The sequence below is a fragment of the Enhydra lutris genome, unplaced genomic scaffold (assembly GCF_002288905.1).
Source record: "Enhydra lutris kenyoni isolate GAN:26980312 unplaced genomic scaffold, ASM228890v2 scaffoldscaffold1, whole genome shotgun sequence".
NCBI classification, from domain to species: domain Eukaryota; kingdom Metazoa; phylum Chordata; class Mammalia; order Carnivora; family Mustelidae; genus Enhydra; species Enhydra lutris.
Genome location: NW_019154085.1, coordinates 54,391,295 through 54,406,402, shown reverse-complemented (window position 1 = coordinate 54,406,402; position 15,108 = coordinate 54,391,295). Strand labels below are relative to the sequence as shown.

At 40.1% G+C, this 15,108-nt stretch overlaps 1 protein-coding gene across 2 annotated transcripts in view; it reads right to left on the bottom strand.

Moving 5' to 3' along the window:
* The window catches only part of LOC111145161 (glycerol-3-phosphate dehydrogenase 2), a 140,098-nt gene that overhangs the window by 79,295 nt on the left and 45,695 nt on the right, over positions 1 to 15,108 (bottom strand). For both annotated transcript variants that reach the window (XM_022499864.1, XM_022499873.1), the window contains exon 3: positions 3,666 to 3,837. In XM_022499864.1, coding sequence (XP_022355572.1) covers positions 3,666 to 3,837 — 172 coding nt within the window. The remainder of the gene's footprint in view (positions 1 to 3,665; positions 3,838 to 15,108) is intronic.

Sequence of the window (15,108 nt, the reverse complement as noted above, 5' to 3'; positions counted from 1 at the left end):
GATATCCTGCATAGAAAACAAATTTACATTTTCTAACCACAGCAAATGACCCCTATTCCCTATCACATTCTCCACATGGTAGTTTTAAATCTTTTCTACACGAAGTCTCCTACTCCCACGGTAAGTAGAACATCTCTCTTTGTGCTTGTGTGAATAAAAACAGTTCTTCTTGGTCACAGAGGCTCCCTTTTTTATATCTTAGAATCTTTACCCTTTATTTTTGTCTCTGAGAGATGTCCCTTATCTCCCTACCAAACCTAAGATACATTTTTGTTATCATTGTTCCACACGTTGCCTCCTATTCTTGGCATATAAAGGTTCTCCTCCTGTATAGGCTTTTTCCTCTGAGTCCACAGAAATATTCAGATTGTTCCTCTAGGAAGAAAGGAAGGAAGGATTGAAGGAATGGAGAGGAGGAGGAAGAGAGAGGGGAAGGAGAGAAAGGAAGAAAGAAAGAAAGGAAGAAAGAAAGAAAGGAAGAAAGAAAGAAAGAAAGAAAAGGAGGGAGGGAGGGAAAAAGAAAGAAAGAAGAAAGGAAGGAAGGAAGGAGAGAAAGAAAAAAAGAAGAAAGAAAAAGAACAAAAGGAAGGAAGGAAGGAATGATGGATGGATGGATGCAGGAAGGAAGAGAACAATCGCACATGTTGCCTCCCTCCTTTATATCCTACTACACCATCAAGTTACCTCCTTGCTATTTTGTCTGTTTCTAGATGTCTTAAAAGCTTATGCCCATGCCAGCTCCTTCCTTACGGCCAATCTATTCGTCACCAAATCCAATGCTCTTCAGTGTCTCAAAGTGGCCTATTCAGTATAGTCCAAAGGCCTTCTTCTGTACCAGGCCCAGTCCCACCTCCCCAACTTTTCTCATACCTTACTCCAACCGCTCGATGCTCCAAAGGGAAATGTGCCTTCTGCCACACGCGCTGACTCCACGATCTTCCCCCCCCCCCCGCACGTGCGCTCAGATTGCGACGCTTCCACGAAGCAACGTTTGCCTATTAAAATTCTACCTGTGCTAAATAGCAGCTTTCTTTCTCCTGACCACCCTTTGCAGATATAACGACCCTCCGCTTTATAGAACCATAATGCCCACACGCCTTTTGAAAGGCACATATCCTCCGTGATGTCATTCTGTCTACACAGACGAGCAGAACTGTGAGCACCTTCAAGGCGTCGACCGCCCATCCAGTCTGAGCGCTCATTAGCATCTTGCGAATGCCATGCATCCAACAGGCAGACTGTGAATATTCGTGGAACTAAATTTTTTTTTTTTGGAACTAAAATTTTTTAAAAACTGCCATATATTTCAGTACATAACATGAACATAACAGGAAACACCAAACAATAGATTTTTCTGAATCTTACTGGGGAAATGATCTGCTAGGACAGAAAACTGTCACCTGGTCAATTCTAACTCCTGGGAGGACTAGCCTCTAACAAGACCGCCCGTTATGTTAGCAACATGACCTCCCTTTCCACACTCCTTCCCAAGCCTCCAGGGGAGAGAGGTGAGTTCTAATACCTCGAGGTAACTACAACCATTATTTCCAGCTGCTTTAGTATGTCCGAGGATAATGTGGCACAAATTACGAACCAGGGACAGAAACAGGGAGTTCTATGAAAATCGGGGAGTGCCTGACAACACAATAAATTCCAAGGGCTATATTTGAATTTACTATGATTTAAAAGTGACAAAAAGGACCTAAGCTGTGAAGTCTTGGTGGGTCAAAACTTCAGTGTGGATCCTATGCTATACAGTAAATCTAGGGCACTTTCCGCTCGTAGTGCCTGTGCCTAAATCTTGCCAAATGTATTCATATCTGAAAAGTAAATTCTACCAGGTATGTGAGGCAACCAAGTATAAGTCTAGGGAGGATGTGGCAGTAACTTAATCTGAGAAGAACTGCTCCATGGAATAAATCATTACCACTGAGTATGACACCACAAGAAATCTGGAACATTATACAGTAACTAAAACAACCCAGAGTCAAAGTTCCACGCAGCAGTGCCCAGACCAACTGGATACATCCAAGGATACCACAAAGATTATTTCTCTAGGACAACTGGTTCTCAAAGTCTTTGCCTTAGGGGTACCTGGGTGGCTCAGCTGGTTAAGCATCCCACTCTTGTTTTCGATTCAGGTTGTGATCTCAGGTCCTGATCTAGCGATCATGATCTCACAGTCATGGGATGGAGCCCCATGTGGGCTCCACAGGCTGTGTTTCTCCCCCTCCCCATCCACCTCCCCCTACCCGGCTCTCACACACACCAGCACTCTCTCTCTAAAATAAATAAATAAAGTCTTAAAAAATAATAATTAAAAAAATAAAAGTATTTTGCCTTCATGTTAATAATGGCAGTTATAGGGGTACCTGGTAGGCTTGGTGGTAAAGCATGCGACTCTTAAATCTCAGGAGCATGAGTTCCAGCTTTCACATTGGATGTGGAACCTACTTAATAATAATAATAATAATAATGGCTATAAATACTATCTGCAACTTACTGAACTTCTATTTTGTGTGACAAGCACACAAAAGCCGTCTTCATGATTTCACATTTAATCCTCACAAAAATCATTCAAAGAAGGTATTTTTAACTTATTGGAAAGATGAGGAACCTTACAGAAATTAAGGAATTTGCCCAAGTGAGTGCATGTGTATGTGTCCATAACTATAAACACATCTAATAAAGCTGCTGAGATAGGATATGTACCCAGATTTCCTTCACCCCAAACTCCACACTAATAATAACCACAGGCAAAAATCAAATTATTTTATTAACTATATCACATGGAAGAGCACTGGTGCTCCATACTAGAATTTCTTTCTTTACATGTCATGTTTCCGTTTTTTTTTTTTTTAAAGATTTTATTTATTTATTTGAGAGAGAGAGAGAGAGAGAGAGCAAGCACAAGCAGGGGGAAGGAGGAGCAGAGAGAGAGGGAGAAGCAGACTTCCCATTGAGCAGGGAGCCCCATGTGGGGCTCGATCCCAGGATCTTGAGATCATGACCTGAGCCAAAGGCAGAGGCTTTAATCCACTGAGCCACCCAGGTGCCCCCATGTTTCCGTTTTTAAAGAGCTTCTCAACATGCTTTTCCCAATGCTGACGAATTGGGTGGCTGAGATAGAACTACAGGTTAGCAACTTTCTTTTCCGTCATGAATTCACAATAAACTCAAGTTTCCTAAACTGAAGTCTATATCTCACTGGAAGAAATGCTTTTAAGAGATACAGGAAAAAGGAGTTATTTTAATAGATTAACTCATTTTAATAAGTCTTTTCTACCCTTCCCTGACACAAATGTGATTTCAGACCATAGGATACATATTTTTTATTTCATTAAAAGACATTTACTTTAGGATATTAGAAAGAAATAAGCAAAAAGAGCAAGTTCATGAATTCATAGGAAGTTAAATTTTCTTTTTAAAGAAATTTCTTTTTAAAGAAATTTTACGCATAAAATACCAGCTATGTTTAATTTTAAAATTGTGCGAGTGCCTAGATTAAGAAACTATGAAGGTGTTTCACAAAGGCTGGAAAATCCGGCAACGTGCCAGGAACGTGACTTTACTAGTCTACAGCGCACACCAAGTGTTTGACTGGGGGCGAGGGTGGGGGACAGGAAACCTCGGTCTGGAAAACATCCACCCACGTGGGGACTCACCTCTGGTGACGGCATCCAGTGCGCAGCCGCACCCTGTTGCTCCTCCTCCAATGACAAGGATGTCGAATTCAGACATGTTTTGCAAGGTCAGTAGCTGAGCTTCTCTGGAAGGAGGCTCCCTGTTAACAGGTTCTGTGACGTACTCGGCTGCTTCGACATAGGCCAAGCTCACCTGGTGTTAAGAGTCCAAAGTCAGCTTTTAGTTTTTCATGGGAATGCCAATGCAATACACCTGACAGTATGCCGGAAGAAGAGATGTGTAATGGAGACAAGCAAAACCAAAGCTAGACCGTAGTCCACAGTCCACATAGACCCACCGGACTAACTGCCCTGTAGAAAAGAAAAGCCCTTACAATCCCGGGGGCGGGGGGGGGGGGTATTTCTCTTTTGTTGTGTTTTAATAAGCCATAACCATTTAGGCAGGGAACACCTGGTTTCAGATTCAGTATCTCAAATGCTTGTTTTGGTTTCATAAACAGCCAAGTTCAACTATTTCCCACACTGTACAGCAATTCCCAAATACCTAGTCAAAGACAATTTATAGGAGAACAGAAGGAAATGTTTTACCCCATAGCAGTAATTCATTCAGATAACATTTAAAAGTGTTGAAAGGAGGAGGAAAAAAGCACTTTATGCCTTTCTGCAATTTCTTAAAAGTGTATGTCTTTCGTTCTTTAATACTTCTGGCAAAAATAGATTTTAGAGCTTGGAGGTCTATGAGCTTAGGTCGGTATAATCAAAAAAGAATCTGTTTAATGAAAGTTACTGTTGTATTTAAATGATCAACTATGGCCAATGCAAATAATTTTTTTTTAAGGATTTTAGTCAGAGCCTTCCCCATTAAATATTTTAATATAAAATTCTAGATTTTATATATTTAGTATACACTATTTCAATATTTGAAGGCTTTAACAATAAAATAAAGCCAGCTAAGCCCCCCTAAAGGATAATGGCCTTCCCTGTTTCTAGTTTTTCTTTCATTAGAATGTAAGTTATTGTCCTTAATAAAAAATGGTCTTGAAAAAAAAAAAAAAAAGTAGTTGCCAGAAAGCAGAATCAAAAGCCCAGACAAACAGATGAGTAAAATGCTAATACTAGATTTAATCACTATAGTGAACAGTGCTGGCTAGAGCTGCTCTAACAGTTAGTTATCCACAGGTATGTAAGTTCTGTTTTCCTTCCTGTAAATCCCAGCATCAGTGTGATGCCGGCAGTGTTTTTCCCATTCTGCTGTAGGAGCCACAGAGGAAGCTCTTTAACCACAAGGCCAAAGACTGTTCAGGAAAAGGTGATCTTAACTCCAAACAAGATATTGTTCTGGTAAGTGATTTTTTTTATCCATTTAAATAAAATAAACCAAGTTGTTGCTTAAAATTGAATTTAATTATTGTCAGGCCTATTGGATTTCTATAAAAATAAATCTAGAAGCCAGAAAGGACACTTAAAAAAAAAAAACAAAACCCAGATCAGAGGTTCCTGGCTTTGGTCTCAGCGCTCTTCTTTACCAATATGTGACTTTTGACATATTATCTCCCTGGGCGTTGGTTTCTTCCTTTGTAGAATGGGATAAACCCCTGTGATGTCTCTAGCTCTACATCTCTGAGTTGTGCTCAATCTGATGGACGAATGAGATGAGTGTAGGTGGTAAACTGTAAAGCACCACCACAGAGTTGTTGCTATTACTTATTAAATAATTTGATCATTTAATGGCAGGTAAAAGGGAACTTTTAAATCCTACTTTACCAAGTCTCATAAAAACAAAAGATTATAATCAGGTGCCATAATTTTTCAGGCTTATGATCCAGACACATGCCACAAAAATCTTATTCTCCTTTACACAACTCCTCCCATTATCTACTAATAACCATTTCCCATTTCCCCATGTTCACATTTACATACATACTTACATACATTTATGGGAACTAAATAAACCTAACTATCTAACTGCTAGGTTGGGGGGAACATGACATTTTTTTGTCACGGGCTTTGCCTTCTATCATCAAAGAAAGAGGAGGAGGAGGAAAAGAAGAAGTATATATATATATATATATAAAAGTATGTAGAAAGAACAAAATGCCAGAGTAAAGCAAAGAAGTACCAGGCTATGACCGTTCTGGTCAAGGAGGGAGGGTCTTTCATTTGAGGATTCAACTGGGCCATGACAGATGGGTAGTACTTGGACATAAGACTGACAAGTGACTAAACTGCCAGAGCATTTTCACACATCCAAAAAAAAAAAAAAAAAAAAAAAAATCTGACATTTTCTGCTTGGTAAGTTTTATAGAAATACTCAAGAAATAAATTTAAGGACTATATCATGTTTATATAAGTCATTAGAACTTGGTAACACTAAAAGGCCCCTGTTCTACTCTGCTAACAGGTCGTAACTATGAATATTAAACTCAACTGAATTTCTTCCTCAGCAAGTTTGCTGGGTCTGATGGGCACCCCTCATGCCTTATGGGCTTCTCATTCCATGGACTGCACTGTTTCTCTGTCTTTGTCCCTTCTCTCATCCTTCCGCACCCACACGACACTCTATCCCATCTCACCTTAAGAATAAAAAATGCCTTTTACATATGTTTTACCATCCTAAGAATTCTGGAAAGTCCTGTATACCCTTGCTTTTTCTATTGCCTCACCTCCTACTCACTCAACCAACTCCTCAATTCATTTTAATCTGCATTTTCACATACACACCACCACCCTCACCACCACCACCACCAAAACTGACTCATGTCCACTTTGCTGCGAAATCCAGTCAGCACATTTTATCCCTCATGTTAGCTGTCACCTCAGCACACAACTTTCTGTTCACTCACCTTGGCATCTGAGAGACAACTGAGCTGAGCTCTCTCTCTCTCCAGCCTCTCTTAAGCACTCTCTCCTAGTTTCCTCCAGAGGTCCCTCTCTACTCCTCAACATTAAGCACTTAGGTCCTCTTGGGCCTTTCTAGAGAATTTCTTCCACCTCCACATGGTCATATAACCTTATACCACACTGACTTCCAATTTTGTTCCCCTATTCCAGAATCCAGACATCAAACTACCCATTTGGCACTTCCATTTGGATGTCCCACATGTATCTCAAAATTGAAAATTTTTCCCTGTCAGTGTTCATCAGGGAAGGAACCATTTTGGATCTAGAAGTTTGGGCTGCTCTCTTAAGTTCCATATCGGATCAACCACTGAGTACTATCCGTTCCACGTCCTAAAAAAATCTCAGGCCCAGCCACTTCATCTTCGCTGTCCCTTTTCAAGTCACGGTCTGTTCCCTTTTCCTTCTACTAATCTGATATCTTCCCACAGGTCTCTACATTTTCACCATGCCCACCTCCAAGTCAGTCTCCATACTGCAGTTGGGGGTCATCATTTTAAAACCCAAATCATGCCATTTCCATGTGTAAAAGCCTTCAAGAGCTTCCAATTTAAGTTAGGTTATAGGTAAGCATCTTTATTCTAGTTTCTAAGATTCTTCACAGTCTTTTAGAGTAGGCTGAACTTAACCAGAAAAAAAAAAATTGGACAACATGAAGTGCAGGTGAAGATACAACACAATTGGAACTCTCTTATATTGCTGGTAGAAATGCAAAATGATACAGACATTTTGGAAAAGTTGAGTTTCTTGTAAAAGTAAACCACACTTATCATCCAGCCCAGCAATCCTCTCCTAGATAATTACTCAAGAGAAATCAAAAGCTGTGCTCACACACAAAAAATGTTTACAGTGGCTTTATTTATCACTGGTAAATGACTAAACAAACTGTGGTGTATTTATGCAATGGAACGATAGTTGGCAATGAAAAGAACAAACCACTGATAGACCTGACAACATTACTGGATCTCAAATGCACTCTGCTAAGTTAGGGGTCAGTGAATTATGGTTTACCACCCAAATCTGGCTGCCGTCTGTTTTAACAAGCCAAATTTTATTGGAACATAACCACACCCAATCATTCGTGGATAGCACATGACTGTAATAGCAAAGTAGAGAAGTTGCAACAGAGATGGTATGGCCGGGGCACCTGGGTGACTTAGTGGGTTAAAGCCTCTGCCTTCTGCTCAGGTCATGATCCCAGGGTCCTGGGATCAAGGCCCGCATCGGGCTCACTGCTCAGTGGGGAGCCTGCTTCCTGCCCCCTCTCTCTGCCTGACTCTCTAACTACTTGTGATCTCTGTCTGTCAAATAAATAAATAAAATCTTAAAAAGAGAGAGTGAGAGATGGTACGGCCTGCAAACCTAAAACATTGACTACATGGGCCTTTACGGAAGACAGACTCAGAAGTCTATTTATGACATGATTCCATTTACGTGACATTCTCTAAAAGCAAACGTATAGGGTCAGGAAACAGATCGGACTGTCGGGGTCTGAGGACAGTGGGAGGGCAACACTGACCACAAAGAACAGGAGAGAAATTTGGGGGAGGATAGAAATGTCCTGTATCTTCACTGTGGTGCTGGTTATATGACTGTATGTGGCTTACAAAAACTGATAGAACTGTATATTATAAAGGATGAATTATACCACATAATGTAAATTATACCCCAAATTCTACCTCAATAAACTTGACTTTAAAAAAAGTAAGCAGACGTGTGTAGAGAGCCAACAAGCACACAAAAAGACGCTCAACATTGCTAACCATCTGGGAAATGTGAATCAAAACCACAATGAGATATCATTTGATACTTCTCAGTATGGCTAATATCGGGACACCTGGGTGACTCAGTTAGTTAAGTGGCTGCTTTCAGCTCAGGTCATGATCCTAGGGTCCTGGGACTGAGTCCCACATGAGGCTCCTTGCTCAGCAGGGAGTCTGCTTCTCCCTCGGGCTCTTCTGCCTGCCACTCCCCCTGCTTGTGCTTTCTCTCTCTCTCTCTCTCTCTGACAAACAAATTTTAAAAATTAAAAAAAAAAAAAAAAAGAATGGCTAGTATCAAAAAATATAAGGGGCACCTCTGTAACTCAGTTGGTTAAGCATTTGACTATTGATTTCAGATCAGGTCTTGATCTCAGGGTTGTGAGTTCAAGCCTCACACTGGGTTCCATCGCTGGCATGGAGCCTTCTTTAAAAAATAAATAAATAAAGCTGTTTGGGTGCTGGAGTGGCTTCAGCAGTTAAGTGTCTGACTTTTGATTTTGGCTCTGGTCCTGATCTCAGGGTTGTGAGACAAGTCCTGCATCGGGCTCCACACTGAGCACGGAGCCTGCTTAAGATTCTCTCTCTCCCTCTCCCTTTAAGCCACCCCCTCTAAAACAAATAAATAATAAATAAATACATAAATAAATAACTTTTTTTTTTTTAAGTACAAGAACAACTGTTGGCAAGGATGTGAAGAAAAGGGAATCATCATACACAGCTGGTGGGAGTATAAATTGGAAAAAGAGTAAGGAGGTTCCTCAAATAATTTAAAAGTAGAAATACCATATGATCCAGCATTTCCACTTCTGGGTATTCAGCTGAAGAAAATGAAAATATTAGTTGAATGGGTAACAAAGGTGTAGGATGTGTAAGTGTTTGCGTGTGTGTGAGATACTCCATTTTATATATATATATATAAATTTATATAATATATATATATTAATTAGCTGTATATTGTACCTGTATCTACTCAGCCATAGAAAAGGATGAAATCTTGCCATTTGTGACAAAATAGACGGACCTTGAGGATATCACGCTACGTAAAATAAAGACAAATACTGTATCAATCTAAAAAAAACAAAACAAACGAACAAACAAAATAGAAAAAAATTCCAAGATACAAAAATGACCTGATGGTTGCCAGAGAGAAGGAGTGTAGGAGCGATAGTCAAAAAGAGACGAAGGGGTTAAGAGGTATGATCTTCCAGTTATAAAATAAAGGAGACACAGGGATGCGATGTACAGCACAGGGAAAACAGTCAATAATATTCTAACAACTTTGTATGGTGATAGATGGTAATTAGACTTACTGTGGTGACCATTTTGTAGTGTATATAAATACTGAATCACTATGTCATACACCTGAAACTAATACAATACTATACATCAATTGTTCTTCCATTAAAAAAAAAAAGCCAATATGTATCTAGTATTTATATGTCAGGCACTGTTATAAACCTTTTACTTTTTTCTACTCATTTAATCCTCATAATAACCCCATGAGTTGAGTACTACTGTGATCTCCATATTACAGAAGAAGTAACTAAGACAAACAAAAGCCAAGTAATTGGCTGGTGATTAATGCAGCTCAGATACAGAAGAGCTGGGAACCGCACCTCCACAGCCTGCCCACAGACTACGTGTTATACAACTACACCACACAGACAATATATAATGGCAGAAAAAAATAAAGAGACAGACTTATCAGTTAGAATAGGGTGAGCTATCACCAGTTACCGCACTCTGAAAGTTTCTGGTTGTTTTTTTTTTTTTTTAAGATTTTATTTATTTATTTGACAGACAGAGATCACAAGTAGGCAGAGAGGCAGGCAGAGAGAGAGGAGGAAGCAGGCTCCCCGCTGAGCAGAGAGCCCGATGCGGGGCTCGATCCCAGGACCCTGAGATCATGACCTGAGCCGAAGGCAGAGGCTTAACCCACTGAGCCACCCAGGCGCCCAGTTTCTGTTTTTTTTTACCATGGTTTTGTTGTGGATGCTTTCCTGAAGAGTTGTTCCAAAAAAAATTTTTTTAAAGATACAGCACTATTGAGGGTAATTTATTTAATTTCTGACACCACATTTAAAACAACATTTTATTTCTGTTTATATTTTCCCCCATAAAAGCTGGGAAGTGTTGCAACTGAGAAGCTAAGTACCAAATTTATTTTAGAGGCAGTAAACACAGCCTAAGGCCGTACTTATAATTATGACAAGAGAGAGACTCATATGGCTTCATATGGCTTTGAGTCACAAAAACACATCTGCACTCTACCTTCCCTAGAATATGCTGGCTGATGGCAAATAAAGAAGAGAAAAGCAGCCAGAATAAAACAGTGGTGGTAAGTAGCAACGTGCTTTAAGAACAGAGGTGTTTGTGCTCCAAGTCTTCTCAGACCAGCTCTCCTCCAGGCAGTTTGATTAAGCAGGAATCTGGGAGTTAAACCCCATTAAAAGACTGACCGAGAGATTCTGGGAGAAACCTTGGAACGGCAACATACCCTAAATCATGTGAAAGACCAAAACTCACATGTCTATTCCTGACAAGACACCTGACCCACAACCACTTACTCATCCAATCAATATGTATTAGAGGTCCTTGGCAGGTCTATAGATTGGAGGACAAAACAAAAAGATAAACAGTCAATCATAATATTGCTTAACAGGCAGATTAAAGATAGAGAAGAGGCTATAAAGGCCACAGGACACACACTTCATCCAGACCTGAGAAGATTTCCTGGACTACAGGAAGAAGGACTACAAGGCATTAGATGGGTAACAATGACAGGAAAGGAAGTGGGAACAGCATGTGCTAAAACCAGAAGTCATCCTAATGTATTTGTGCAGCACACTACTTTCTTAAAAACATGTGTTGCAGGGGCGCCTGGGTGGCTCAGTGGGTTAAGGCCTCTGCCTTCGGCTAGGGTAATGATCCCAGGGTCCTGGGATCAAGCCCCGCATCAGGCTCTCTGCTCCGCAGAGGGCGTGCTTCCTCCTCTCTCTCTGCCTGCCTCCCTGCCTACTTGTGATCTCTCTCTCTGTCAAATGAATAAATAAAATCTTAAAAAAAAAAAAAAAAGTGTTGCATATCCAATACATAAAAGTTGCTATATTTCATATAACAGTGATTTCTGAAATGAATCTGCTGCAACAGCATGGATCCCTTGGGCAGAAATTGTGTGGTCTTGTTAGTGCAGGGTTCGCTCTACTGGTTTCACGCTTTTATATCACCCACTCTAGCCCCTATAGGCAGAGACATCTGCCGACCCCAGGCTAGAAACAGGAAAAGCCCAATACTACGATTCCACCACTGAAGCCAGAAGAAATGAGAGTCCAAGAAGTCCAACACAGCTCCCAAACAAAAAAATTCTTATCCTGGTAGAATTAGGAGAATATTTAATATTACTTTGATGTTTTTATTTCTGATATTTAATTATGATGGTCTATGGAGAAATAGGAATTTTTTTAAACTTGTAAGCAAATGTTCGTCTATGTTTTAAAAAGACAAGATTCCTCCAGAATTCTGATAGCAAACGTGTGGTTTTTGTGAAGAGACTGGTACCTGTGAACACCTACAGAGAACTGAAAGCCAAGTTCATAATCTTTGAGGGTTTATAGCCCAGGGAACAGAACAGGATTCAGAATGAGATCAGTTTTACTATGTGCACCATTAGACTTGCAAATTAAAAAAAAAAAAAAAATCCTAGACATTTGCAACTTCAGGTGAGACCGAAAACAAGATCTAATAATTAGTGTCTATTTCTGAAAGAAGTGCATATTTAAAGACCACAGGCAATTAACAACCAGGTTGTCCTGTAATCATGTACAGTAATAATTGGAGTATAAAGTAGGGTTTCATGCAAATCACTTCATACTGCAACTATCACTCTCACTCTCTCCCATAGCATGTGATTCAATCACATACTGCTAATGGAACTGTTAGATTTTAGGGAAATTGCTTTGCGTTTTGTTGTCACTAAAAAAGACCAACAATATTTGTATTTTCCTAGAAAGAAGATGCAACCTGCATCTCCTTACGGCAAATCTTAAAATGTTTTAATGGCCTTCACCTCCTGAACCACTCTGTGATTCTAAACAATGATGTTTTTTTCTTGTACTTACATGACAGCAAGCAACATTTCTCACTGTGAACATCCTCAGGGAGGGACTCACGATTACTCTGTAGGAACAGTTGCTAATCAGTAGACTGTCATCTCCACTGGAGACCAGAGAAGAGAAAACAAGTCCTTCCTTCTGGGGGGACTGAGATCAGAGATCCAGCTCACCTTGAATGTGCCGTCCAGGCTTTATGTGGCTGCGATTCATTTGAGAAATCACAGAGACACTCTCTTAATAGCAATCATGATATATCCAAACTGTTAAATTGTGAAACTTTTTTTATAGCTGAAGAAGAGGGAAAATCCTTTCGCTCTGTTTGAATCTACTTCAGATAAGCTCACTTCATAACTGACTACATGATCTGAGGTTTGGGAGATACATTTTATTGGTTTTCAAATAAATACTTCAGAAATGATAATAGTTGGAGGTGTCTCAACTTGATACTGCTCTTCAATCCTAAGAGCCTGCTGAGAACTAGGGGATCTGGAAAGGAAGGCTGAGCTCAGGGAGGCCAGGGAAGGAAGAGGCGGCACTGGGGCTGGCTGGGCTGCTACTGGTCCGCACAGTCTAATGAGCTAGCTCCTATAGGTCTCATCATTACCACAGAACACAGGCACCCTTTGACCACCGAGGTAAGTGAGTTCAGTTATTCCTTATGCAAGTAACTGAGAGAATCATAATTTGATTTAAGGTTTGACTTCACATCCCCTGACTTCAGCTGTGCTAGGCTCTCTTTGCCTATAAATGTAGACTACCTGGGCCCCTCGATCTGTCAGCTTCTCTGGCACCAGCAAGGAGCTGTTGGTGATCGTCAGTGAACTCAGAAGTTCTTGGGACTGTGGACAGCCTGTGGCCAGCAACCCTGGGCCATCAAGTTCCATGAAGTAGCATTTTTTCCTTAAAAACTTCCCTAAGACATATGTTTGAAAGTGGATACAGGAGGTTCATCCTTCTCCCATCCCTTGAAGGTAAATAAAATACTGACCCAATGAGCCCAACGATCATTTCCAAGCTTGACAATCCAGATGGCCCTCAGCTATGTTTTAATTTGATGTTCAAAATAGTTCTGGGTCAAATATATGATGCGTACTTTCCATTTCTCTGCGAATTATTTCTTCAAATATATACTTTTTTTTTATAACATTTCTATTTGTACTCACAAGCATATAATTAGATCTCAGAAGACCTTCGTTGAAAAACCACAAATTAGAAAATAAAGGAAGTAAAATTAATGTTGCCTAACTTAACATAAAGCATCTATTTTCTTCTTAATTTGACCAAACTTTACCTACAAAAAGCCTTCCGAACATAAACATAATCTGACTATGAAGTTGGAAGATGGGGAGAAGGAAAGGGAGCTGAAGGACTCTCCCCAAAGCATTTATAGAAAGTTTGCTCAGTCCCACAATATCCCTAAAAAGTTTCTTAAAGAGCCCTCAAGATGAATAAATAGTTGAAAATGAAATGCAAAGTCAAATCAGAATGAATGTCAATGTTGCTCAGTTAGCAACAGCCTAGAAGCTCACCAGCTGTCAACGCTAATCATAGCTCAGTTGTTGACTCACTGTGTGACCTCTAGAAGTACAGTTAACCTCGCTGATTTTGTATGCCAGCCATAAAATAGCATCACAAACTCCTCGAAGGCCTGATGTGAGTTATAACTCAAAGATATTGCCATGGCCCCACTTCAGGAGCTAAGTGTTAAATAAAAACCAAAATTATAAGGAAGATGATAGGATGCTCTTCAAAGAACATTTCCAGCTCTGTCTGCATAATTTTAGTGCTTTGATGAAGCATGGCTCTGAAGAAACAGTTAACCATATAGAGTAGTTAAGAATAGTTCAAACTGGCCTTATGGAAAATATAGTGTATTCCGAATCCTCATCAAGCTTTAGATATCAGACACAGCCCCAACATATTTAGTTGTGCTTCTAGGAGAAAAAGAGTTCTTCCAGGAATCTATGCACAGGGTTCTGCATAAGAGAAGCAAATGAATGCCACAGTCTTTGGCAAAAACTCCAACAATAAAACTCTCATGAAAAGAAATGCAACTCATTTGTCAACTGGATTAGAAACTAAAGTCAGGAGGCAGATGTGATGGCTGGATGCTTAAAACTTTTCCTCTTCCTCCAGGGCATTTCCCACCCTCCCTGAGAGTTGGCTGGAAATGATCCGGTGCGTCAAAAAGCCCTATAATATGGCAGAACCACTGGAATAAAGAGACATAGATCCCTGAGTCATTGTAAGAAGCAGGTCCCCGCCTCCATCCTCACCGAACTGTATTGTGAGCAAGACATAAACCTGCATGGTGATAACCCAGTGAGCTTTGGGGGTTGTTGATTACACCAATTAGCATGCTCTAATTAATACATAACTATGGGTTATATTCAGATATATATATTACATATATATATATTATGTAATATATATATTACGTAATATATATATTACAACCTGAAATTCACAACTCCTCTACCCTGCGTACAGTCCATACACAGTTCAGAATCTTCCTCTGGTGGATAAGGACCCATCATTTATAGAAAATTAAATCCGCACATACAAAGAAGCTCCAAAGGACAGAGCAACAAACACAAGCCCCACAAAACCGCTTTATATCTGATGTAACGTTGAAGTTAATAGCTCTTCAAGCAGGCAGGTGGGACCAAGGAGCCTGTTCCTTAAGCACTG